The sequence below is a fragment of the Acanthopagrus latus genome, chromosome 4 (assembly GCF_904848185.1).
Source record: "Acanthopagrus latus isolate v.2019 chromosome 4, fAcaLat1.1, whole genome shotgun sequence".
Classification (NCBI taxonomy): Eukaryota; Metazoa; Chordata; class Actinopteri; order Spariformes; family Sparidae; genus Acanthopagrus; species Acanthopagrus latus.
In genome coordinates, this window is record NC_051042.1 from 11,978,090 (window position 1) to 12,004,450 (window position 26,361).

Consider the following 26,361-nt stretch of genomic DNA (forward strand, 5'->3'; position numbering starts at 1 on the left):
AAAAACACTGAAATTGGAATGAGTAAACAAATGGAAGACAGCACTGCTGCACTTTGAAGATTTATTTTATCAAGTTGGAACAACCTTTGTTTAAAAGGAAAAAAAAAGACAAGAAATTTTGGTAAAAGCCTGAGTCTCTCAAACTGCAGTTCAACCATTACACGTTTTAAAGGGACACTTAACTCATAAATCAAAAAATCCAGTTTTTTCCTCATACCTGTAGTGCCACTTAGGCCTGAGTCCACATAGCGGGTTTTTTTTTTTTTCTTTCACAGGCAGAAAAGTAAATATTACGGAGAATACAGTGACCTAGGCAAGTAAAATGAACATCGGTGACCTCACCAATGCCTTCCTGAGAAGTTTTCAACTCGGAGCGGCTGCACAGAACAGGTGGAGCGCTCAGAAGAAAGACTTTTCTGAGATGCTCACTCTCCATTTGAAACAACTGGAAAAAAGAAACGCTATGTGGACACAGGGCTTTATTTGTGTAGATTGTTGGGGTGTGAGTTGCCACTTATGGAGATATTAAATGTAATGGAACTAGATGATTCTCAGCTTGTGGTGCTAAAAGGGCCAAAAAAAAGAGTTTAAAATACATTTGAAAAACTCAAGAAGCAGTGTCACTTTTCAGGAACCATTTTTGATTTTAGCAGTAACTGCCCCTTTTTAAGACTGGAGTACATAAACAAAGGCTCATTTTGAAGTATACAAACTGCAAAGGTTTAAGGATGAATTATTCACACCTTCCATCAGTGAGCATGTCTCTGAATACCTGGTCAGACAGTTTCTGCTACAGCAAGTACATCCATATTATCTTTAGCTCACATAAAAAAAGAAGACTGAGCTTCAGGGAAAGGTTTGTAACGTCAGATCAAGATGAAGACTCTTCTATACATAATCCTAATGCAGATAGTTTGAGATCTTGGAGGCCTGACTGCATAAACAGGATATTGTTTCTACAGTTCATCTTTTACAGTACTTATTATTTTGACACTATAACAAAAATCTAGTCATCTTGATCATATTCAGGAACAAGCAGGAGTTTCAAAAGTAAACTGTTGGCGGTCCTCAGGTGTACTCAGAATTTGAACGTAGCTCCCCAAAACGTTTTGTGAGGTTTCCCTTTTTCGGGGGATGGGGCAGCTGCTGCTCTTTGCCAGCTATCCTTGGCTTTACAAAGCTAACGTTACCTAATTATCTTTGAATTATGTCAAAAGAACCAGAGTTGAGAGAGAAACTTGAATTCAGAAGATAAAAAGTTGTTTTTTTCTTGCAACACAGTATCTTTGACTTATCGTCACCAGTGCCGTTTCTCTCCAGTCTGTTGACGATGTTAGGGCATCATTAAGTTTCTAAAGTAGAGTTCTGGCCATATCTTATACATTTCTCCTTTTTAAATGCAGTAAATCTTGAAAATACTTAGTTTTCAGTGGACAGCAACTGTTTGCTGTATCTCAGCTTTCTATGGTTCTATGGTCATAAATAAGTAAACATGAACATGTCGTAAATTTAAAGGGTCAGTTTAACAAAATAACAGTTATTTCATGCTGCTACATCTCATGCACTGAGGCTTAAGGCGATGATGAATTCGGACTGCGACTGAAGGAGAGCTCAAGGACATCACGTCCTTTACGTAGGCACAGGATTTAAAAGTAGAGGTAGCAAGATAATGTAGCAGGCGGTTAAGCACGAAGAAACTGAGATGTAAGGATTATAGCACAATTTACTCCTGGGCTGAGTCTAAAATCACTCTCATTCTCCACTCAGTGAATAGAAAATGGTGGTCAGTAAATAAAGTGCAATAAAGATTGAATAGGGAGTGGTTCCAGAAACAGCCGTGGAGTCTTTTGAAAGGAGATAAGGAGGTAAATCAGTTTAGACAACATGTATAAATTGCACAACATCATAATAATGTGGAGTACCCAGGAAAATGTAGAAAACCTCTTCAGTGTGAGCACAGAAAAACTCATTTGACACTCGTCAAACATGACTAATCCAAACGACACCTTTGAATCTGAAACCCAGGGTGTTTTTCTTAATCTTTGCATTGTTCACGTAATATTCATGCTTTGCTGCTTCAGGGTTGGCGATTTAGCTCTTAAGAAGTTGTGAGATATTTCAGTATCTTTGCACTTTGTCCTCACCACTGACCGTTTTTCAAGAGCAACATTTAGCTTAACTCATAGTTCCCAGCCACCTAACAACACAAGACTGTAAAGCAACCGGTTGAAATGTGGCCATTTCCAGGGCTCATGCTTTGTCCTGGACCGAGCTGCGGAGTATCCGGAGGCGAGACATGACTTCGTCCCAGTCCAGGTAGGCGCCCTCCAGGTGTCGCAGCGTGTCCGGCCTGCTGATGTAGCTCCTGCGGCCGTGCAGCAGACGCCAGTTATCGAAGGTCACCAAGTCGCCTGAAATAAATCAACAGCCACAGATCAGACTCAAGGATCTGAGCTACATTTAAAGGGACAATAAGGAAGAACTTTAGTCGAAGATGTTCAAAAAGTTGCTAAACTTGTCAACAGAATGTGACGCAGAGATTTCTACTTAAGTTAGCATGCTAACCAGCTAGCCCTGATCCATCACAGTCAAAGCTCCTGTGCTTAGAGTAAACACCGACACTCCCCTGGTCCATGAGTTTCCAGTTCGAACTGCTAGCTCCACAGCTAATTGAGCTACCAGGTTAACGACAACTACAGTTAGCAGCAGCAGTAAGCAGTTACTGGTGATATGCTGCCTCTTTTTTGTGTGGAATATGAATTTGATAGATGGCCAGTTCTTGCATATTGCACCTTTAATTTAATTCTCTCACCACAAGGACTTACAGTTCTACCATTTGCCTACACTCAGGTCAGAGGTTAGGAGTGAAATGACAACTGTTACTGGCAGGTCTCATCTGCTGAAGCTAGCTTGTTATTTAGCTAATGTTAGCTACAAGAGTTGGTAGAAAATTAGGACCCAGGATTGACTGATGTGTTTATTTACTGTTACTCATTATTGGTCATTATTTTGAACAGATTCAGTTCCATAGATATTTTTTGTCAAAATATAGTAATAGCATGTGATGGTATGTAACTGTATAATTTTGAGCTACTTTACCTGAATATTTCCATTTTCTGCTACTCCATAAGAGTAGAATCTCATCCCAGGGTTCTAAGATATGAACATGGTGGCTTTATACATGATATCACGATGAAAGATCAAAGCTCCAGCTGCATGTCCTGGGCAAAAACGGTGGTTTTCTTTTGCAATTTACAGCTAGTTTGTATATAAAAAGGAAAAACATAATACAAACAGATATTCATCAGGTGTTTTACTCTAACATAGCCCAGTTTGGCCTATTCTTGATATTATTATTATTAAATTATTATAATAGTGCGTTGTCACTTTAATGTGACAAGAGTATGAGGGGAACTTGAACTTGAAGCAATCTTAACTAATGCTGGCTTGGAGTTGACTGTAAATTACATCCAACAAACAGCAGAAGAGAGCTGCTAATATAAATGTGTAGTTTGTAGTCGTAAAACCAGGAAATTTGCACTTTTGCACATCTGGTTCCTTCGTCGTTAAGTCAATAAAGTTCTTTGAATGGGTTTTCAGTTAAATAAGATCTGTGTTGCCACATGCTTAAGATATTTACACATTTTGTTCTACATTTAAATATCCCAAAGTTTTATTATAAAGCTCTTATGTGTCGGCTGCTAACAAGTGGCTAAATGAGACAACAGACATTTTCAGGGACATTAAATTGGAACTTTAGTTACAATCTACTCTAACTGTAACTTTACAACTTGTACATTGATGAGTTTACTGAAAACGTGTATGTACTTGTGTAGTAAAAGATTTAGTGATAGTGACGTTTAAGTCATGCAACCTCAATGTAGTCTGTTTATAGCCTAACGTTAGCTTTTTCCTTCTAGCGATTTAACTTTTAATTATTTTGCTGAACAAAACATCCATGTATCATAAACTTGTGTTTGCCACAGAGCCTTTTTTCTGCAATAATCCAAAATCAAATTAATAAACCCCAAAAGGCTTCTCGCTGAGGGAGCCATCATCGCTACACCACTCTATTAGAGATGAGCGAGTAAACACTTTAGCAGATAAACAACCCGTTACACTTTCTGTAATAAATGCCCACTTCCCACTCACTGCGACCTCATGCACACATCTGCAACATGTGGACAGAAGCCTCGGTCCTTGCCTAGTAACAGTTGCTAAGCCACCACTGGAAAATTGCTCTTCGGGTTGAGCGACTGGTGACGTCATCGCGTCTCATCCCTCTGTGAGGGCAGGCTCTTCGCCTCACCTTTTGAGTGGGGCAGGTTTAAACCCTTCAGACATGGTTGGACGACACGCTCCGACATGTTTGCTTGTGGCATACTGAATCCTTTAAACAGCCTCAAGGACGCGTCATCAGGATGGATGCTTTCTAACATGGAGGCTTGAACTCTGCGAGCCGCTGTCTCAACGCCGTCTCCCTACTAATGGCTCCATCCTGCTACACTCTGATGTCCTTAGCGTCTCGTACAATATCATTACTCCGTCTCTGTCACTTGATGCTGCAGCCTGTTTTGCAGAGCAGTGATTATACAGAGAGGGGTTACATCGGTCTGGGGTAATTTCATTTCGTCTACAGCGACAGAGACGACACCGGCCTCTGATGTCACCGTGACACTGATGAGGACAATGATGATGAACAGCACCGTTCAGTTTCGTGCTCTGTTTACTACCAGCCTCACTGACAGCTTCCTGTTCCTGCTCCCATCCTATTTTTACTTTTTTCATCAGTTTGGAGAGGTTCGCACCGACCTGGCTCCATTCTGTAGGTGACCACGTTCTCGGGTCGGTTCATGATGTCCACGTAGGCCTTCAGTGCTCTGTAGAAGGGCTGGACCTGGTGTAAGGGGAAGTCCAGTACAGATTCTCTGGTGGCGTTGTTGTAGTTTATCCTCTCGACTCGACCCTCGCTGTCGACGCTGGGACGAACGACAAAGAGAATTCATTCATTCAATAATCATGCAAGTCAAATATCAAATGAGCCAGTCTCACTAGCAGGATTCATACAGTGATTCTTTTTCATTCTCTGATATCTGGTAGAATTTGGATCTGGTTTATGAAATTTATCCAAAGCTGGTGCTCCTCTGATCTTTTTTATCTACCAGTCTAACAGTTCAAACTTTACTTTAGTATAATAAAACACTATTCAAATCTATCAAATATTTACATTCCAACACATTTTTACTGAGAAACAAAGAATGATAATCAAAACTGCTGCAGATAATTTATCTATCAGTAACCTAACTGATAAATGGACTAACTGTTTACAAGCACTTTGTTCACATCACCTCAGGCTCTGGGACATTTTTCACTATTTTGTGACATCTTCCAGGTTTGAGGATTCATCAGTTAGTAAAGTCTAGTAGATTCAGTTGATTTAGAAATTAATCAAAGTTTTTCGGGGGACAAATGTATGTGGACAGATGGAAATTAGACTTAAACGTGTAAAGCTGCACAATGATTAATCAATGCATTGAGATTTTCAGATAAATTAATCGCCAATTATTTTGACAATCGAATACTCAGACTGAGTATATTTCTAATGAAGTTACAGTTCTGTTTTCTGGTTTTTTTTACGCCTCTGTGACAGTTAACTGCATGTCTTGTGATTCTGTGAACAAAGACATCTTAGGTCGCACTGTTGGGCTTTTCAACATTTTATACCAAAGTTAGAGCCCAACAAATGCATCTGTGAAATATTTCATTCCAAAACAATAAATACTACTGTGCAGCTGTGACACTCTTCAGTGAAGACGTTCCACATGATTCTGGAGGCTGGGTCGACTATATTCAGACTTCATATTTCTGAGCAGCAGATGGCAGTGTCTCACTTCACATCACACACACAGTCACAGTGTTGCGATGTGCCACTGCATCTTTTTGACATGCATGTCATTTCAGTTTCTTTTTTTAATCTGAGTCTGCTCCATGCAAAGAGCTGATGTGTTTTTATGTGTGATAATAAAAAAAAACACAACTCCTGATCTGGGGTCTGTCTCCACTTACTCGATGATGCATTTCTTGGACTGCAGCATGAAGTCGCAGTAGTCCACCCCGGTGTCGGTGAAGTCGACGCGGAGCGAGGAGAGTGTCCTGAAGGCCTCGGGGTCTTCTCTCTGTAGCTGCTCGGCCATGTGGAAGCCATCCACCACCTCGCTCTCCCCTCCCTCCACAGCCTGCTTGATGCAGTGCAGAAACTGAACCTAACACACACACACACACACACACACGTCGCACAAATGCTCGTTTTACAACTCCGACTACATAAAAACTGAATGCTGGCAGTTAAAACAAAGTTATAAAAGCGGCACATAAATTCATGAGTGATACCGTATCTGTTTAGCGCAGTTTACTTCCACTCAATAGACCGTGGAAATCAGATTTGACTCACTCCAGGTGCAAAGTGTAATGCGGGGTAGTCCGTGTGGAGACTCAGCCGTCCTGATGTGTAGGCTACGTTGTTGGCCATGTATTTGTCCTGGACCTGCCATGTGTGCCTGAGGACGAAGATAACATTCATTAATAAACTCCGCGTTAATAATTTAACTTAGGCTTTAGAAGATAAGCAGCAACAATTAGGCTGCGTGGAGAAAAAAGCCAGAGATGAGATGAACTTTGCAGGGATCCCTGAGGGGGAAACTGGGCAGCTTCACAAGAATGCGCAGACTGCAGCCTCTGAAGTAGATACTTCATTGAGATGCAGCAGGAATAGAGCTCTAATGAGGGAGAGTTATCTTCCATGTTCTGTTTGCAATGCCTCGTTTGGATGCCCGACTCGTAAAACAGTCGAGTTTCTCTGATGGCAGGCCTTCAGCATTAGTCTGCAGTCTCTTTACTTGCGGCAATATGAGCTCATCCGCTGGCAGTGCAACAGCTTTACGCTCCAAACCTCTGTTCTGACTGAGTGCACCAGGTAATTCCTCTAGCTTAAAAAAAAAAAAAAAAAAAAAAGCTGGAATGCTTTAAGGTTGTTTTCCTCGCCTCTGTCCTGAAATAATCAGCACTGCAGTAAGTCAGAGTGATGAAGGACTAACAGACACTCTCTAATCGTTTCCATGGAACCAAAATGAATCAAAGCAACAGATAATTGACTCGTGGAGACGTTTCCCTAAACATCACTGCTGTAAGGTGAGAATCTGAGAGCTTCTTTCATCAAAACATCAAAGCTGATATATTTTTTTTTCCTGATTCAATGGAAAAGGGATGTAAATAAAGGTCTTTCTATTCAATTTTTACTCATAACACTCCCTGGGCAGTGCTCCAGCTAAAATATGATCAGTGGAAAATTCAGCAGCTCAAGATTTAGTGGGGAGTCCGATTATTAAACAGTGGCTTTGGCCGAGGACGACTGCAGAGAAAAGGACGAAGGTCTCAGAGTCTTACCCGTAGAATGTCAGCCTGAGATAGCCAATCCTCTCAGCCAGTTTGGCCACTTGGCCTTGCTCTGCTGGAGCCCCCTTCAGGTAAACGATGCCAACGCGACGCAGGGCCAGCAGCCAGGCCAGCGCCGCCTTGTCGTCATGGAGGACTTCCTGGTAGTCGGCCGTGGGGATGCGGAGCTTGGAGTCCCAATAATAACGCTCTGAAGTGAGAAAGAGGACGTGGAAGAGCTGTCATTGACACACATGCGGTTGTTCCTTTTTGGCTTTTGTTTGCCTGACAAGAAATAAGCCGTGCCCGTTATGCACAGGCATGAAGCTTTTTTCCAGCCGACAGTCTTTGTCCTTTCCCGAAGCTGCTCTGCTGAACAAAACGCTGCACAACAAAAACACAACAGGTCCGTATCATAGCAACTTTATCAGACCTCGCATTAATTTTTTCTTCTCCCTTTGCCTTGGTTTAAACCTGCGTTAGCTTCTTGTGGAGTGAGACTTAGCATGTTCTGTTGTGGTTGCACATCCACTCCATGCCACGTAAATAAATCTCCACAACTGCTTTGTGGACGCACAAATAATAGCCACAGTTGGCACCGTTCACAACTGCATTAACAAAGATAATTCATGTTTTCACCGAAGACACCTGCGTCGACATTATCTGACTGTGCAGCTCCACCAACAAAAACGGGCCGGAACAATCCAGGTGTGCAGCAGCGATGAGCTATAGCGCTGACACATTCCGTCAACACACGTCGCTCCCTTCAGGACCTGTTTTCTTTTCCGAGATGGCGTATAGAATGTTGAATAACCTGTGGAGAGTGTTGTCTGGTGTGCTGCAGGCCGAGGCAATCCAATCAAAAACACAGCATGAACACACCCTACTGAATAAAACACATTATCAAATTTGTAGTTTCAATTTTTCAGGTTGAAAACAAGAGTGAAATTTGACAGTAATCCTAAAAGTGGCTCGCAGCACGCCAGGGTTTATGTTTAGTTTGTTACAGAAAGGAAACTTTTAATGTGCAACTTAATGATTGGCCTTAATTTGAAAATGTTGCAGCTCGCCACTGCATGCGATGGTGTGCGCAATTCAAGATGAATTGCTCGCTGAAAGAAAAAAGAAAAGAAAAAGAAAAAATCAGCCTGTCTCTGTCAGACAGACAGAAGTGGAAAAAATCCTCCCACAGCTCTCCACCCAGCTGGCTCGACTCCTTTTTCCATGCAGCCTCTCTCCAGTGACTTCCACAGAAACAGCTGCTAAGTACATTTGCGGGAGGAGGAGAAGTAGGGGTTTAGCTGAGGAGCTTGTGTACCTGTCTGATGTTTGTGGCTCCTTCTAGCGTCTCTTTTCCGCACCCAACGACGTCAAAACAACTTTTCCGAGCGGCCGCATCACAAACAGATTACAAGGCTGCAGCCTGCAGGAGACGGACACGCAGCAGGGCGAGCTTCATGCATAATGTATCGTCCTCTAAAGTGTTGACAGCGTTAAAAGACAATGTGACTGTTCACTTTGAAGGCCATAAAGATTTACAGTTGCAACAGACAGACATTAGCTGGTGATGAGGAATTTCAGCGAGGAAGGCAGCGAGGCACAAAGCACGCACGGTTGCAGCATCAGTCAGGAACACAGCGATCATCATGACTCGCAGACCTCCCTCCAGGCTGTTGTCACAAATGATCAGCTTCTGGCCGCACAGTTCAAAGGGTCAGGAAAACCCCCCGCTTGTTAAAACTTGTCCAGAGGGCGGAGGGAGACAAGGGCAGAGAATGAGAAATTGGGGCAAAGGTCAAGCCTAAATGTTACAATTACTCTTGTGAAACTGGACCTGGATGTCTTCTAACATGCACCGCAGTGTTTCAGCTCCGCGGTCAAATGGTGTCACCTATGACAACAGAGGCCACAGCACTGGTCGCGGTGTGCATACGCATCAGCTGTGCAGTTCTGGCTGCAGCTCGGCTCCAGTCTCATTTCGAACGCGCTCACCGCTGAGCGACTTAACGCCGCGGCGGCTGGGTCGAGCACAAGATGAGAACTATGCAAGAATATCTGCCTTCTCATCGTGTAATGAGCTCCTCACATGTGCTTGTTTTCAACCGGGAAGGCTAATCACAAATCTGAGATGTGAAGGCTCACAGGGAAGTTCTTTTTTTTTTTTTTTTTTTTAAAGTCTCCTGTCAGCTCACATTGGCCACCGATTTAAGAACAAAAAAAAAGGACCTTTTCACCAGAACTGCCGGGGATAAAAATCTGGAGCAAACAAACAAGAGCTTCAATTGTAGAAAATTACATTTATTTAGAAACAACTCAAGGGCAGTTTTGAAGTACTTGTGCTTTACTCCACTAGTTTTCCCCGTACTTCTACTCTACCGTATCTGAGACTGAGAATAAAACATCCTGCTCGCCTGCAGTTATGTGACAGCCACAGTTACTGCTTACTTTTCGGGGAAAAACATGGTTATTTAAGACATGATTCCATATCAGATGATATGAATGTAAAGCATCCTTGGTGTTTTATTGAAAGACTAAAGTTTTGTGGTCTTGTCGGTTGTTTTAATGTTCTGACTGTGATTGTTTGCTTCAATTCCACCATGTTTTTCAATTATGCTGCATCGTGTTACATTTGAGTTGACATTTTGTCTGTCCTCAAATGCTTCTTATGTTATTTCATTAGTATTTGTAATCCAGTGATGTGATACATGTCAATAAACACTATGAAAGGGGTCTGATGATAAAGATTTTTTTATTTTTTATTTCGTACATTCATTTCCTGAACCTGAAGCCCACCTCAGCTTTACGTGAGTTTCAGCTCCGTGTTTACTTGTCTGGTAACGCATCTTTACTGCTTTGGTTCCCTCTCAGTTCCCCTTACAAGCTCATTTTACACAGCGTCAATGTTCAAAGCGGGACAGTTGCACCTTTATTCCTCCTCGCTGTTCTGAATAATAAAGATACAAAAGCAGAATGGAGCGTTATTGTTGTTTCCCGTGTGAGCCCTAACATCGGCGAGTAGACTTGCGTGTAAAAACAGTGAACCACTGAGCCGGCAGGACGGAAGAGGAGTGTGACAATTTTATGACATGTTATGTGTGTGACCCTGAACCAGCACAGAACATATTAAAGTGTCTCCTTTAACCCTCCCTGCAGAGGACGAGACGAGCCGGCATGTAACAGGAGTGGTGAAGGACTGTTAGTGCTGCGCTCTGCCACCTCTTTAGTGTTTTTCCCTCCTACACCTTGGACGCAGGTGTTGCTGGGCCAGAAACCTTTACCCTGCTTATGCCACTGTTTAGACAGCGCTGTCCAGCACACATGTTAAACATCTAACTTGACTGCTGTCGCTGTTCTGTTACACGTCCCACGCCTCTTTTGCTTGCAGTGTGCCAGCATGCTATCTGACAATCACACTCCGGGGCGGCATTATGCTGTCATTGTTTGGTTGGATGTAAAAACAAACAAAGGCTGTGGAAAAAAAAAAGAGCCTGTTGTGGTGGTACTGAGTTATCGCTGTATAAAACGGAGTATAGCATTGTTTTTGCCAGCGAGAGGTCGTCGTTTTCATCTAACAAGTTCTGAGAAACCACTGTAAATAACATGCTCAGCACCAAGCCATGGATTTTAAATAGATGGTAAGAAATCTTTTCCTCAGAAGTCAGGAGAGATTAAAAGCTAAAAGAGAGCCATAAACGGACTTATATTAATTATATTAAAAATTTAAAATTAAGGTGGCTTCAAACGAATGATAATGTTCCTCTGTAGCTGCTGAATGTGAAAATAAGAAGCTGTTTGCTAATTGTACCAAGATGATTTTTTTGTTTACGTTGTGTTTACAGATCGTTTCTGCTGCCCCCAAGTGACCCAACCAAATCAGTAACCGCAGGCTTAAGTTTATTTGTTAATTTGTGTAAAGTCACTGCAGTTCTCACAGGAAGGACTGTGCTAGCATCTGCTTGAAGGGACACCGCCAGACACTGACAGTCTGACAAGATAGTATATGTGCATAATCCCCTCTCCTGTTTTCCCCCCCTCCTCGGTCGTGGTCTGCTACAGTGGCTTTTCCAGATGAGGAAACCTGAAGCCGCGGCTCCTGTGGCTGTCAGGCAGCTCATGGCAGTTTGGCTCTCCCCTCACTGTGCTCTGTTTAAGCTCAGAGGGCTGCGTCACTCTCCTCTGCAGCTGGGAGCGCCTTCAAAGCTCTGTTTGAATCACTGCAGTTATCCGCAGAGCTTTTGTTTTGACTTGGTTAAGTTTTATCACAGAGCTCAGATCAGCTCACTTCAATGGGCCGTCTGTGGAATGCACAGCGGAGGGCTCGGAACCAGATGGGCACAAACAGCCCTTTTTTTTTTAGAAAGAATAAGACTGATGGATTAGAATCGGGCTGTTGTTTGTACTAAAAGAACGTTTTTAGAGATTTTATTGAAATCAGATGAAATAAGATTGCCCTATTTCATCTGCAGTTTGATCCCCAAATATCCCATTTATTCGATCAGAGTGATATGTCAGTATTAATAAAGCCACTGGTGGACTGTAACCAAGCACACTCTATATACACTCTCAATACTGTAATTTACACTATTACAAATCAGGGTTTTTATAGAAAAAAAACAAAACAAATGGTGATCATATAAAATCTGATGCAATTTCATACATTCAACAGTAGCCATGTGAGACATGAACATATAAAATAGCATCTCCGCCAACTATAGCAGCAAAATCCGGTCAATATAACACACACAGAGAGCCACTGTCCTGCATTAAAAAAATACTGTGAGAGATTAAAATAAGGTCTGCTGACACTATTTTTTAATTTCTCAGGGAACAAGTAGTTTTTACTTTACATTCTCAAGATCAACGCTCTCACTACTCAATTCACAATTCATGACAATTATCTCGAAAACTCTTCACCAGCAGTATATTTTTGTGTATCGCCACATCAGTGCAAAAGAGGAATGCCGCGATGATTTCTGAGGCTCAAAGGAAGTTAAAGAAATTAAGAAGAAATTAAAATGATTATTTGTAAAAGACCTGCATACTTCTTCCACCGCCGAATAAAGTATGATTTGATGGACTCTCTCTTTAATCACAGCAAGTAATAAATCATTAACATTGTTCCATCTCTGTTAATTGACGTGTAAGTGAAAACAGACCAGCTCTAATTTGAAACAGGTTTTCACCCCCAACTCAGCTTGTAAACTGCTTCAAGTACAAGATCTGCTGAATCATTAATGATAAGTGTTTTTGAGAAGACATAGCACCCATGACACAACCACACTGCCAGCACGTGTATTCATTAGTTATTATTAAATAAGCATTACAGCTTCGAGCAACTCAGTTTTTGGGTTTTTTAAGAGGAACAGCACCATATTTGAGTTGTCTTTCAAAGATAAAAAAAAAGCATTTGCCAAAAATCTTTATTTCAAGACTTTTTGTTTCTTCTTGGATGTACAATATTGAAGAAAAAAACAAAGTGGCAAAGCTTTACTTCTCTAGTGTCTGTAGGCCTTCATTAGGGTTTAACTTTTTTAGAAGTTTCAAAATAATCCCTTTCCTACCAGACCACGGGTCCAGACATTTGAAAAATAAAAAAGAAACTGTGTCTCCAGTTATATTCCAGTCAATAATTAGCATGCATTTTTCAGTTTTCACAGTCTATATAATGTGTGTCTGTATTTCAGTGGAACTCCATGAAACACACTCCACCCTGCACTAATTGGACAAACACACCTTTATCTAGGAAACACGGCTGGAAGACAGCGCAGCCAACCTCTGCATTCCCAGTTTGGAGGAGACAGAGCGAGCAGTGTTTCCTCACTGGAGAGCAGCAGACCGTCCAAACATGAATCCAAACTCAACTTCTTTTCTCCATCAGCAAGTTCAGGTTCACAAAATTCAAATGAGTCCTGTGGTAATTTGTCAAATTACGTCCTTTTCTTTTGCCAACTTATGCTCAATGCTTTCGGTGTTACATGTCAGTGCCAAGCAGGAGGTTTGGTTGGCAGAAAAATGAAAAATCCAATCATTATAATCACCCAGCTTTCCATGCAGTCTGATGTAAAGGTGCTAACATTTCAAAAGGGATGACAAAGGAAAGGGATTTAACCTAAATATAATTGATCCGTGAAAGCATTACAGGAATACACAGTGAATAAATAAACTGTGTGTGGGTGAAAATTAGTGACATTAGCTAAAAAGGAACCACAACTTCTTTTGAAAGAGACATCTTAAATGTGGGAGATTTGGCTGACCACCAGTGTTTTTGACAAATCTGTATTGCTAAAACCCTCAGCAGTCCATCACAGCCCTCAGCAGAATAACAAAAGCTAATTCTGACAAATGAAAACACTCAAATCACAGTTTACAATTCAGATACCTCAAAGTCTTCTCAGGTTGATAACATGGCATGTACACGTGCATGTAAGCACGTGTTTGAGTGTGAGCTCTGCTGAAGCTGTGAAACGGCCTGAGAAGTGACGGTCAGGTTTGGGAAAAGTTTTTCCATGGACAGACCTCCGCAGCTATGTTTCCAGGAGCCTTTCTATCAACTGACAAGTGATGACATCGGAGCCCAAATTCAGACCAGATGGCAAAGGAAACACCAGCCAGACAGGGAAATGACAAATCAGCTGCTACTTGGCTGAGTTATAGAATCAGTCAGTCGACTTAATGGAGGAAAGTCCAAACTCAGCTGAGTCCGTTTAAAGGAGCCTCGGACCAGTTGGTCGGGAAGTTTACTGTAACTGTCCAATTCAGATGGAACACTAATTGATGTAAACTGTGGGTTTTTAAAAGAGGAAATGAGAGCACAAAAAAAGCCACAATTGCACAAGACATACAGCAAACTACTGATAATGAACACCAAAGACTCTATAGCACCTACATCCACATGGGTATGTGCTGTTGAGCTACAACAGTAAGATCATTTCCATCAATAAATAATTTTATGTTGGACATTTTATAAGTAAAAATGCCAAAACATTTGCTGGTTCCAGCTTCTTGAATGTGAGGATTAGCTGCTTTTCTTTTTCAGTTATGAAAGGAGATGAGGAGTCTTTGGGTTTTGGATTGGCGGGCTATGGAAAACTGTAAGAGCATTTTCACAAAGTTTTGACATTCCATAGACTAAACCATTAAAGATGAAAATAATCAGTAGAATTATATATACATTAAGAAAACAGTCATAGATTTTTGAATTTAGCTAGAACTTCATATAAAAAGTGTTTAAATATAGCACCTAAGTATCAAAAATGAAAGAGAGAAATGGTATAAAGTCAAAGAGTCGGGCTAAAACGTACAGTATGTAGCCATAGATGTGCTAACATGTGTCCAAACTCTTCAGTGGTATAAATCTTGGTCAGCACAAAGACATCGACTAAGAGTAAAACACAAGAACCTTGTGCAATGTGGACAGAGAGACTATATTTTTAGCTTAACGGTTGCCTGAGAGCTTAGAGCTGCTGCACAAATTGCCTTTTTCTTCTCGCAATTCAAAACAATTTAGAGGCTTGTTCAAAAATTATTTTCGCTAAAGACTTTTAGTGAAATCTGTAAAAAAAAATCCAAGCAACAAGATCACAGCCTTTAAAATGGGTTCAATATTTGCTCTCCTTCTGGTCTTACTGAGCACCCAGGCAGCAGATCAACTTTAACAGATTTATGGCATTTTCACTCGAAGAGATAGTTGCATTACCCAAGTCAAGCCTACTAAAGATCGTGTGACTGTATTGGTATCTAAAAGTATTTACAAGTACCATGAACATTGCCACTATAGCCTAATAAAAAAAGTTCACACTGCTTGGGAATATTTTCCATAGCCTCTCTCAGACTTTTGAAAGCTTCACAGAGATTTTCATAATGCGGCAGAAACACTGGTTAAGACCAGATAGTTGAGGTAAAGATGTGGTAAGGTGCCAGGGAATTTTTGATACTCAATCTACAGCTTGAGGTTAGATATTGTTCACAGCTCTGGCTGTGACTCATAACTAGGGACGTTTTCTGGCAGGCCAGGGGAGGATATGGCAGGGACAGCTGCTACAGTAAGAGAAATCTCATGGCACCTTTAGTTTCATCATTTCCTGTCAATCACACTCTTGAGAAAAACAATAAATGTAACCAAAATTTGTCCTGCAGACTCCTTTCCATGTCTCCTAATCTTTTAAATGCTTGCAGTGCATTTTACAACCATGTAGTGAATAGCTTTATACTGTGAGCTTTTACTTAGAAATGTCTATATTTAAGGGCCATAAAAGTGACCATTTACAGCAAATCGAAACCTAGGTGAGCACAGCCATGAGGAAATTGAAGCTTTTGTATTTTAGTATTGATATTTTTGTATCTGCAGTATTGATCAATGCAAGTGTCAACAAAACAATCACAATGACTGAGATCAAATTCATCTTTTAAAATCCCAATTCTAACTTGGTGCCAGTCATGATAAGAAGAACAGCATCACCATTATACAGACCAATGCATCTTCATTAATCAGAAACATGGAGCTGAACATAGGTGGTAATTTCCTTTCTTTAGGGTCAACTTCTCTCTCATCCTGCTACCAGAAAATAACATTGTCAGTCAACAGGAGGAATAAGAAAAACAAAAATAAAATCAGCGATTGTTGCTTGCTTTGTAAAACCACATTAAAGTTAGAGCTGCAGAGCAGAATATAATGTGACAGGGAGGCTAGCCAAAGAAAGCCATGCAGTGGCACTTATTTCAATTAGCAAAACTTAACACACTTAATCTGAGTGATCAAAGCAAATTACTGAAAAATGACATGCTATTACGCACTGTTGAGGGTGAGCAATATAAACAGTTTTCTGAATTAGCAAATGCTCTTGAAGGCATCTGGGAAAGACAAGACTTCTTTTACAAACTACCGGTGTAAGTTGCTGAATGCAAGTGAAAACGGTGAGAGAACCATGTGTTTGAGCATATTTCTACATTTCGAAAAAGATCCATTTAACCTGTTTCACATCCGACTTTTAAATACCAGTGACATGAAATTAGTCATGATTCCTACCTCGACTAAACAAACATGACAAGCGCAAAATGGGAGGCCTGAGACGATGACATGGTTCAAATATTAAAAGCATCTGGCAGCCATTTGAGTAAATCACTGACAGATTTATCGGTGAAAGGAAGAGTCATTGCTGATAAGGCTGTGAGTGACATAAGCTTTTGGTGTTCCCGAGAGCAATTCGACATCATCACTCTCCTCCAAGTGACGTGAAAGGCTCAAAGTGCACATGCCAGCGAGAAAACGGCACGTGCGACTACTAAAGGTTGAACCTGTGAATGACACGTAACACTTGTCTCCATGGTTATAGATACAAGAAACCTCACAGCAGATACGAGTTGGTAAAACTTTTGACGAAAGCTGCCAACTACACAGTGGACCACAAAGAAAGCAAATGTGTAACAAACATGCAAGAATTCCCAAGGTGACCATAAAACAGCAAAAAAACTAAAATATAGGGTCCTAACAACTGCAGTATATTGGGATATTAAGAAATTTAGTGGGAAAATGTCTGCTTTAACTCCTCAGGGTTGGACACCAGGCAGTTTGAGTACAAATTCCTGGTTACACATGCCTACAGGCTCAGGGATTTGTTCGTTCCCAGGGAAGGAAATACTGACAACGGCGTGCTTGTGTTTGGTAAGAACATGCAGATCTTTTCTTTCTCTTGACCCTCACTCTAAATCGGTTTTCCATATGGCAGGGACAGAAGGGGGTCTGAATGAGACTCGCATTTATACAGACGTCAGCCTTTCAGAGAGTCCGCTGCCTTAGCATGTTTCACATGCAGACATTCTGTGCCTCGGTTCAGTTCTGTCTGGAGTAGATGTTCAAGGACAATAAACTGGTGATGCTGATAAATCACATGTGCCTCCAATATGCTACAGTCGACATTTGAAAATAAAATTTTACCTGAAGAACTGACAGAACAGTTATGATGCATGGAGAGTCATTAACAGGAAGATTAACTGTCTGAGAATGATAGTTAATAGTAATAAAGTTGCCTTGAACATTTGAAACACAAATTAAGGGCTGCATCTAATGATTTTATTAAATTGGTGATTCATCTGTTGGTTCTTCTCTAGATTACATGATTTGTTGTTAGTCAGAAAATGGGGTAAAATGTCAATCAGTGATTCTGAACGCACAAAATGACGTCCTCAAACGTCTTGTTTTGTCCACAATTTATGTAATTAAAAAAATATGCAACCTGATTAACAGATTATCAAAATACTTGTGGTGATTAATTTAAAAGTAGACAACTAGACGATTAATCGTTGCAGCGCTACATGAATTGAACACGTTCTAGTTGATTTCCCTGTTTAAGACGGTAAACTAAACAAGTTAAGAGGTGTTATTTCTAAGTGTCCTTGAATGATACCACTTCTCCCTCCAATAATAACTTCTGCTGCTGTTGCTGAACTTCATACTGCGGTTTGAGTTGTACAACTCCATAGAAACAGTAAAAGCAGAAGAAAAAAACATTAGTTCAGACATAAGAACAGGAGGTATAGTACACGCTGAATAATATCCCCAGAGCTCCAATTTTCATATTGACCTCACGGTGTCCCGAGTGTTCTTAACTTTCACTGTTGAGAACACTTTAACAGGCAAATGTGGGCCTGTAAAATCTAGGTGCGCTGCATGAAAAAGGAAACAGAAATTCAAACTGTGGACTACGCTTCAGTGAGTTAACGTCATGGAGTAGTAAGGAGTGACAATGTGAGCAAAATACTCGGAGGTGAACCATACCTTTCCAGATTTTTTCTGGCGCAAAAGAATTTCAGGCTGGCACTCATGAGGAAATAATTAAACCCAGAGAGTGTGTGTGTGTGTGTGTGTGTGTGTGCATGTCATCTTGTATTGTATTTTGGTGTATGAGCTTAGAAGTGTCTTCCAGGAGCGCTCCTGGCTCTGTGCTGAGAACGGCTGAAAAGTATCTCCACTACAAAAAAGCCTATCTGTCTGTAAATTGCTATGAGGGGGATCTGTTTACACTTCAACATGAATGGAGGAGCTCTGCAACACCACACACACACAACCTTAATCAGTGTGGAACAGAGCAGGAGCCGCTCAGCCCTGTGGGTCCTTCAGGACCACGTGTGTGTACACAAACTGACTTCAGTCCATCCCCCGCTCTACTGAAACGCCGCTACCTTGTTCCATAGCTAAACTTTCTCCTCTGCCGTCTGGCAGGCTGTAAAGTGTATTGGGCCATTGTAAATGTACTGTAAAATGACTTCTCTTTCCAGTCTGTAGAAAAACGTACTTCCTTAACAACCCTGTTATGTTACTGAGAAAAAAAAAATAGTGTGGTAAGAAGAGTTTAAATCAGGGGCATCTTTTTTTCTTCAGGAGTGGTTAGCGGAGAAAGTCCACTAATTTTTATTCTAACAGCCCCCCCCCCCCACACACACACACACACACACACACACACACACACACACACACACACACACACACACACACACACACACACACACCAGAGAGCAGCTGCAGCTGCTTTACTAAATGATGATCATGAACAATCCTTTTGTTCAGTACCTCTCAATTCCTGCTGTTCCCACATGCTAAATGTTAACCTAATAAAATTACATCCAAAATATTAAGCATGAAAAACACATGATTAAGACAAATTTTATATTCTTCGTCATCTGCGAAATCAACTTAAAAGGTATCAGAAGTAGGACAAAAGATAAGAGAACTAGAGAAAAGATGATTGAAAAAAGTCCAAAAACATCTGGAGAGCATAAATCACAAATTTCACCTGCATTTCATTTTACACTTATGTCAGGGCGAAATTTAATTTCAGCTGAGTACCCTGTTGACTCTCTCTTTCATGAACCATCAATTGGAATTAGGAAGCAAAAACTAGACATCAAAACTTAAAAATCACACAACTGAATACTGAAATTACTGTTTATCTGTAGCAATGCTAAAGCAGAAGCACTTGCTGGCTTTAAAACAGACATTAAATGTCATGCTGGAATGTACACAATTACACACTCTCCATTGTGGTTACAGCAATGGGAAAATATGAAAATTAGATCCTCTTGTATTTTGTCATAAATCACAGTGAATGTGGTCACAGTGGAAACTGTCTTCCATGAAGAGCCTCATCGGGTCTGACTGTTTGTCATGTACAAACAGGTAACACTCACTGCTGGGCAGGCAGAGAAATATCTGTTTGCACAAACAGCTTTGAAAATGCAGTAATTAATGACAGTGTTTTGTTCATGCTGTTAATTCTTTAGGACAGCTGTGTTGTGATTTACGGCCTTCTTTAAAATACATCTCTTTAAACATTACATCAACCACAGGGTAATCTTTTAGAAAGTGATCACACCATATGTTTCAGTCAGTACTGGCCTTTCATTACAGCAGTTTGTGTGAACTATGTATATATACAAGCATGTGCATGAAAATCTTTTTTTACTACCACAATGACTTCATCTGTGCATGCATTCACCTTATACATGTGGGAAGAGATGAGCACATTGTATCTTCAAGAACATCGGAAAGGCTTTGCATAAAAAGCCTCTGACACACAATAAAGTGACCATCGGAATTTATTTTCAAGTACCCTGAATTAAAACTAATGCAGTTCACCACAACAGTCCTGTAATAAATCCCCCATTTGTGAAGGTTTCATTGTTGGGTTGGAACTGTCTCAGAGAGGGTTTTGATTCACTTTGGAAGCTGTAGTGTGGTAGTGCAGTTAAGCTGAATTCTAGAGGTGTTTCTGTTATTTAGGCTTCCCTGATGATATAAATGAGGTTGACAAACAAATACAAAACACCTGTCTATGACAGAATACAACAGCACCTCAACCTAATCATGGGAAAAAGAATCACCTCTCAAAAACACTTTCAACAAAAGCATATATTAAAGACAAATGTAGAAAATTAAATTTTAACCATAAAAGATGGACTCACTGTTGAGGAAAAGTTCTTCCTGCATTGCCTGTCTGGCAGCGGGAGAGAAACAGCGTTTCTTCAGCCACTCTGCATCAAATACACTGGTGTGTTGGTTCGGCCACACAATGGACACCTGTGGAGAGACAAAAAGCCTATTGATCCCGTAAACTGGCCGACACATTTTAGCTCCTTTTTTTCCTCCATGTTTCCACCTCTTAATGTTTTGTAATTATGAGCCATCAAATGAAAGAGCACCATCTCTCTTTCAAGTTCAGAGTAAGTGACAACCTTTACTGGATATAATAAAAAAAATAAATTCAAAAATGTAGATTTTCTTATTTCTCGTTTCCAGAAACAACATTCATCGGCCTGTTACGAATACACTTTAAATATGCCCTTAGATTCATAAAACTGAGAAGAAAAATGCTTTTATTCCTTTTCAAATAAGGATTTCCAATGTTTACCATCTGCTTCTTTAAAAACCTCTCACGGAGGATTTTGTGTGTCCTCTAATCTTTTTCTCTAGCCAGAGGCAAGGATGAAATTATTTTTGTGGTGTTCGAAATAAATGCTCACGGTGATAAGCTTCTCTCAAAAATCTTGGCACAGGAAACAAAAAAAAAAAACAATACAGGAAACTTATTGAATTTGATTTCTATCAGCAAAAGCAAATGGCACAAGGTAGCTTGGCACCACTGTCACGTCAAAGCAATCTGTTTATATCTGTGTCCTACTCGAGGGGCCAAACCACCTTTGTGAGCGGAGGGGTGCAGGTGGTTTCTTTGGAGGACTTAAAAGGTCAGGCTGAACGTGCGCCTCTGCCAAAATTAGATTGTCTTTTACCTCACAGTTTATCACCAGGCAGTTGCCCTCAAACAGTCAGCAAAGTGTAAATTCCGTTAATAAACAAGATTCATGATACCAAAGTATAGTACGAGTTGTGTTGCTTAACACACAAAGATAAATACAAATGCAAAGTAATAAAATAACAAAATTAAATTTCTTGAAAGTATCATACTATATATCACCTTATAACAATAATAATGTCCGATTAGGTAGTGATATTGTGTAATGAATTGAAGGGTTTTAGAAGTTTTAGTTATTACATGAGTAACAGTAAGTGAACATGAAACTTAATACACCCAAAATGTCCATTATCACCAACCAGGGGAATATTTTTCCTGTTCATACTTTCAGTTATCTGCTTTAGTTTACTGTTCCATCATGTTTGCTTTCAGCTGGAAGTCATATAATATTTCCTGATTTGGCTGCTTCATAATAAAAGCTTCTGGATAACTGATAATTGAGGACCTTTATTGTGAAAATTTTAAAGGAACCAAATAAATAAACGTGTTTAGCTTGCTACTCTCAGTCGCTCAATTGACTCAATTCCCCTGTTGTTTTGGAACAACAGGGGAAGTGTTGAGTCTAACCAGGTCAAGCCAGGTCAGTAAATGTGTTTGGAAAAGCCCCATTCATTTTGGATAATAGTTCAAACATTCATTTTTTGTTTTTGTCAATATAGATAATTTATGCAGAGTTTGTGAACCTCAGAGCAGGATACCTTGTTGTCATTGATGACCTCCACAGTGTCGACTCCTGTGTGGATATCAAGATCAGCCATCAACAGTTTCCGGGCCTGAGCTGACTCCAGGGTACACAGTGGACACTGGCAGTTGTCTCTCAGCCATGTGAATGGGTACAGACTTTGGCCTCCATCCTCCCACTCCACCTCCATCATCCTCTCCTCATCCAGGGCCCTGGCATGCCTCACTGAGTGGCGAGCCAGAGGGAGGGAAGCTGACCCCAATGTCTGCTGCCCACGAAGCTGCACTGAGGTCAGACGAGAGGACACCTGACCCGCAGTCTGTAGTCCTGGTCTGCTACAAGCCCTTAGAGCCGGGCGGGCCATGGCAGAGGTGCTTCTCTGCAGCGCAGGCAGGGCCACACGTGAAAATTTACTCATCCACATTCTGAATGGTTCTCTCTTTGTCTCTAGATCAGCAAGGGCCAACAACTCTGTGGAGACAGAGAAAAAGGAACACTTCACTCTTTCAGCTGTAACGTTTAAAAACCAGGTGTGCATGATAGACCAAATTTTACAAGTTACCAACAGTGAGAGTGTCCTGCCAGGCTAAATTTACTTATGTCACAATTCTAAACAAATGAGGTAGTAGTATATCATGAGTATATCATGAGCCAGAAAAAGGATGCTAAAATAATGCACTTATGCACATTTTTTTACGGCTTAAATCTTAAGTCTAATCTACTTTATATTCAAATCAAAGACACAAAATCATGGTCCTACACAATGCCAAGTGCATCAGATATAGTTGAAAATGTCTCCAAGCTTTTTCAGGGGGCTCTGGAAATTCTGACTGTAGTTTATTCTGAGCTTGGGCTGCTGACAGAGTGTTGGTAAGATCTGGGCAAAGCTGCACTGCAAAACAGCGGCACAATATGAAGAAACATGACAAAAGGTGCACTGTAGTCCAAAATCCCACAGGAGTTGAGCTGTTTTCTTGTTGCAGCCGCAAAATTTTTTTAATTCAGGTTTAAATTAACCATTATGCTTCTAGCTGATTAATCATTTTACTTGATAATTTTGGATTCGAATGGAATGGATATGGAATCCTCCATGATCTATATCACTGCACGTGGCTACTTTCTGATCATTTAAATTCCACTTTTATTCATAAAGGTCTTCCAATAATCAGACTACAGCAGTCTACAAAATAAATGCTGCATCTTTTCAATACATAAACATTACAAAAAGAAAACATTTATCCATCTGCAGTACCATGCATGTTTGTTGTAGTATACAGTACATGTTGTACAATAGTATTGTTTTAACATGGCAGCTTTAATATAAGGCATCTATATTGACTTTGCTGCACACACCTCTTTCAGAATTGGACGGCTGAACACAAGAAACGAGCGTGTGAGCCAGAGATACCAGCCGCTGCCTGGTGTAACGTTCACTTCCGTCGCACATGACAACAGTTCCACCCGCTGAGGTCTGCTTAGCTTTTGAAAACTGAGCTAACCGGCATGTTAGCTAGCTCGTTGAAAACGCACCGCCATGTCTCTGCTCGTCGTGTTTACATCGTGGTCTCACTTTCAAAGCCAACAGAGAAAAGCTACCAGTCGACCTATTTCCCGCCGCTTTTTATATATGTATATATATATATATTTTTTTTAAGGTTTACGTTCATTTTCTAGAAAAAAAAGTTTTCCATTATCAGACGTTACCTGTAACCGTTGATACGTTGCCGTCGGCTCCTCGTCCCCTTCGCCAGCGTCAACACAAACACCGGCTGTCAGTGAGAGAGAAAGTAGGTGAAAGGTTGACGGGAGGCTGGACTCGATGACATAATTCCTGCAAGTGCATGACCGTTGCCCTACTTTTTCAGTCTGATACCAGTTCCTGAGCCAACAGGGTTGTGTTTCATTAAACAAAAGTGTGGCTGCCCCGCCCCGACAAAAGAGCGTTTTTCCTCTTTTAATTGCTGCGTAGATAGCGGGCCAGTGGCTGCTCAACCACAAAGAGTACTGCAGGGGGGAACAATGGTTACTTTTAATGAGTAAATTTCACAACACGTCCGTCTATCTTCCGTCCGATGTGGTGTCAATGCTTTTGTCACATGCGTTTAAGGTGCCCAGAGGGTAATTCTGCAGGGTTTGGTGATGACTTTTCATCTACAGCACATCCTAACTTATCGTTGTTGTTGTTGTATTGTGTTTGCTGCAATAGGCCTGTAAACAAATGTCAGCATGCCAAAAGGTTAAACTACTAACTGGGCAGAGACATGACCTAAACACATCATTTCAACATCCTTCCCGACTTTGAAAACTCTTTCACTGGAGAGCTAGAATAAAAGTGACATCCTTACAGGGTTTCAAATAAAAAAAATAAAGAGTCTTAACCGCAGTAACCAACGCATGGCATGTTCTTTATCAGGTGAGCTAGCCTCAGTGATATATTTGTTTTGGTGATGCAGCCTTCATCATGTGGGCTAATATTTCAAGATTGGATCACCTAAACATGGTATCCAATAAATCTAATAAGTAGCTCACCAGGTAAAGTGCACACATCGGGCAGACTGAGGTCGGGATTCAAATTCACCTTGTAGCTTTCGCTGCATGGAGAAACATTTTGCCGTCATAAAAACTTTATTTGAAAATGCTGAAACACAGGAAGTTATTAAGACATCTGCAACTCAAGTTGAAAAGATGTCTAAAATTACAGTGTGAAATGTTTCATTACCTAAAGTAGTCAATTAGCAACACCTGAGCTAACGCTAACCCTTAATAACTTCAGGTGTGCTGTAGATGAAAAGTTGTCACCAAAATCGAATTATCCCCTAGAGGCCTGAGATATCTGTAGCAAATGCAGCGTTGACACCATAATGGACGGATTGTGCAAAAAAATTTGTATGTCCAGGAATTGCATGCATTTATCAGACAACTCAATATGGATTTGTAATTAAAGACCTGAGAGTGTGAGAGCTATGACTACTGTGCAATAACAATATCTTTGACATCTTTTCTTTCAGAAAAGTCTGACTCGGTTTTAAGACTTGGAATGATGATAATAATAATACATTTTATTTGATGGCGCCTTTCAAGTCACCCAAGGTCCCCTTACATAACATAAAAGCATAAAATAACAACATCAGTTGAATGGCAACCTGATAACGACACCTCTGATTCTCCAAGGACAGCATGTCCCCGAACAATAGGAGGTCATACGTGTCTTGTACAGACGTTAAAGTCTGGATAATGATAGTGAGGATTGATCTCCGAGCAATCTTCTCATGGTCTCTGCAACCTAGATACTCAAAGCAACTGTAGATAAGTCCACAGAACATACAAACACCAAGCCAAGGCCAAGCTAACTGTTTGCGTAAACCTCGTAAGGAGACCTTCCATCTATGTTTATAGACTAAGTGTCTCTGACCTCTTAGTCCTCTGGCTACAGGGGAGAGATTCTTTATCACCCCCTTGCTATGTTGTTAAACAGATAACCACGTATGGAAAGCGCTGCCTCCTGAAGCTGTAGGGTATAATTTGTACACTTGGGGAGACTCGGGAGGATTATCATGGCAACGCTCTGTGCAGACAGACGTGATGTTATGTTGGTCCTCCAAGATCTTGTTTTATAAACTATCTCAACGCAAGCCATCAGTGTCTCTGAGTTCTTCTCCATCTCTCCTGAATGGCCCAGTGAGCTGAAATTCCACAACAGGGAGCACAGGGAACGTGTCAGTCTGGACAAGAGTGCCAACTTTACTTTATCCTAAACCTGGAGGCATGCCGCTAGTGTGGCTGAGCTAATTACTGCTCATGCCCTGAGTAATGCATGTGCAGTCACAATTGAGAGAACACATATAAATGAGATATTTCAACTGACCTAAAGTTGCTGAAGATTATTGTACTATGTTGATGATCAATTTAATCATTTTATGACATTTTATCTGGAAAATTTTTAATCCTGCTAGACAAGAAATGTAAGGACAGCACCTTGATTTGTTTGGTAAATTTTATGCAATATTTGTAATTACTTGTTGGCATTTTATCAACCCAACAACTGCTCGATTAGTCAAGAAACTCATCGACATATTCGCCAACAACAAAATGAATTATTCCTCATGAGAGTTTTTACTGTGTTCAGTCATACCTTGTTCAGTATAATGCTTCCTACGTCCTCCGCAGGTTCACTGAGGGTGACGAGTACCTGGTGTGATGTGTTGCAGAGTCTTCAGTCCAAGTGACACTAACGTCTAACATCTGAGTACCGACTTTTAAAGCTTAATTTTCCAATCATTAACCCAGGATAACACATCAGGTCACATGACACTGACATGACATTCCCGAGTTTCAAAGGGTAGGTGATGGTTATCATCAGTCACCTTTGCAGCTAATATCGGTGCACACCTGTTGATGTATAAAAAGACCATCAACACTGATAGCAGTGGAATGTTTGGATAT

The 26,361-nt window shown here is 40.8% G+C and overlaps 1 protein-coding gene across 3 annotated transcripts; it reads right to left on the reverse strand.

Moving 5' to 3' along the window:
• Positions 1 to 47: 47 nt before the first annotated feature.
• bbox1 (butyrobetaine (gamma), 2-oxoglutarate dioxygenase (gamma-butyrobetaine hydroxylase) 1) lies at positions 48 to 23,923 on the reverse strand. Of its 3 annotated transcripts, XM_037095875.1 has the most exons (9): positions 23,776 to 23,923; positions 23,623 to 23,687; positions 21,935 to 22,389; positions 20,389 to 20,503; positions 7,444 to 7,642; positions 6,452 to 6,557; positions 6,067 to 6,263; positions 4,813 to 4,979; positions 48 to 2,411 (listed from the first exon to the last, which is right to left on the reverse strand). In XM_037095875.1, the coding sequence occupies exons 3-9, from the start codon at positions 22,340 to 22,342 to the stop codon at positions 2,251 to 2,253; spliced, it is 1,353 nt and encodes a 450-aa protein (XP_036951770.1). In that variant the 5' UTR covers positions 22,343 to 22,389; positions 23,623 to 23,687; positions 23,776 to 23,923; the 3' UTR covers positions 48 to 2,250. The 3 variants fall into 3 exon arrangements, with proteins under 3 accessions (XP_036951770.1, XP_036951769.1, XP_036951768.1); XM_037095874.1 differs by having other exon boundaries at positions 23,623 to 23,900; XM_037095873.1 differs by lacking the exons at positions 23,623 to 23,687; positions 23,776 to 23,923 and adding an exon at positions 23,272 to 23,511.
• Positions 23,924 to 26,361: the final 2,438 nt, after the last annotated feature.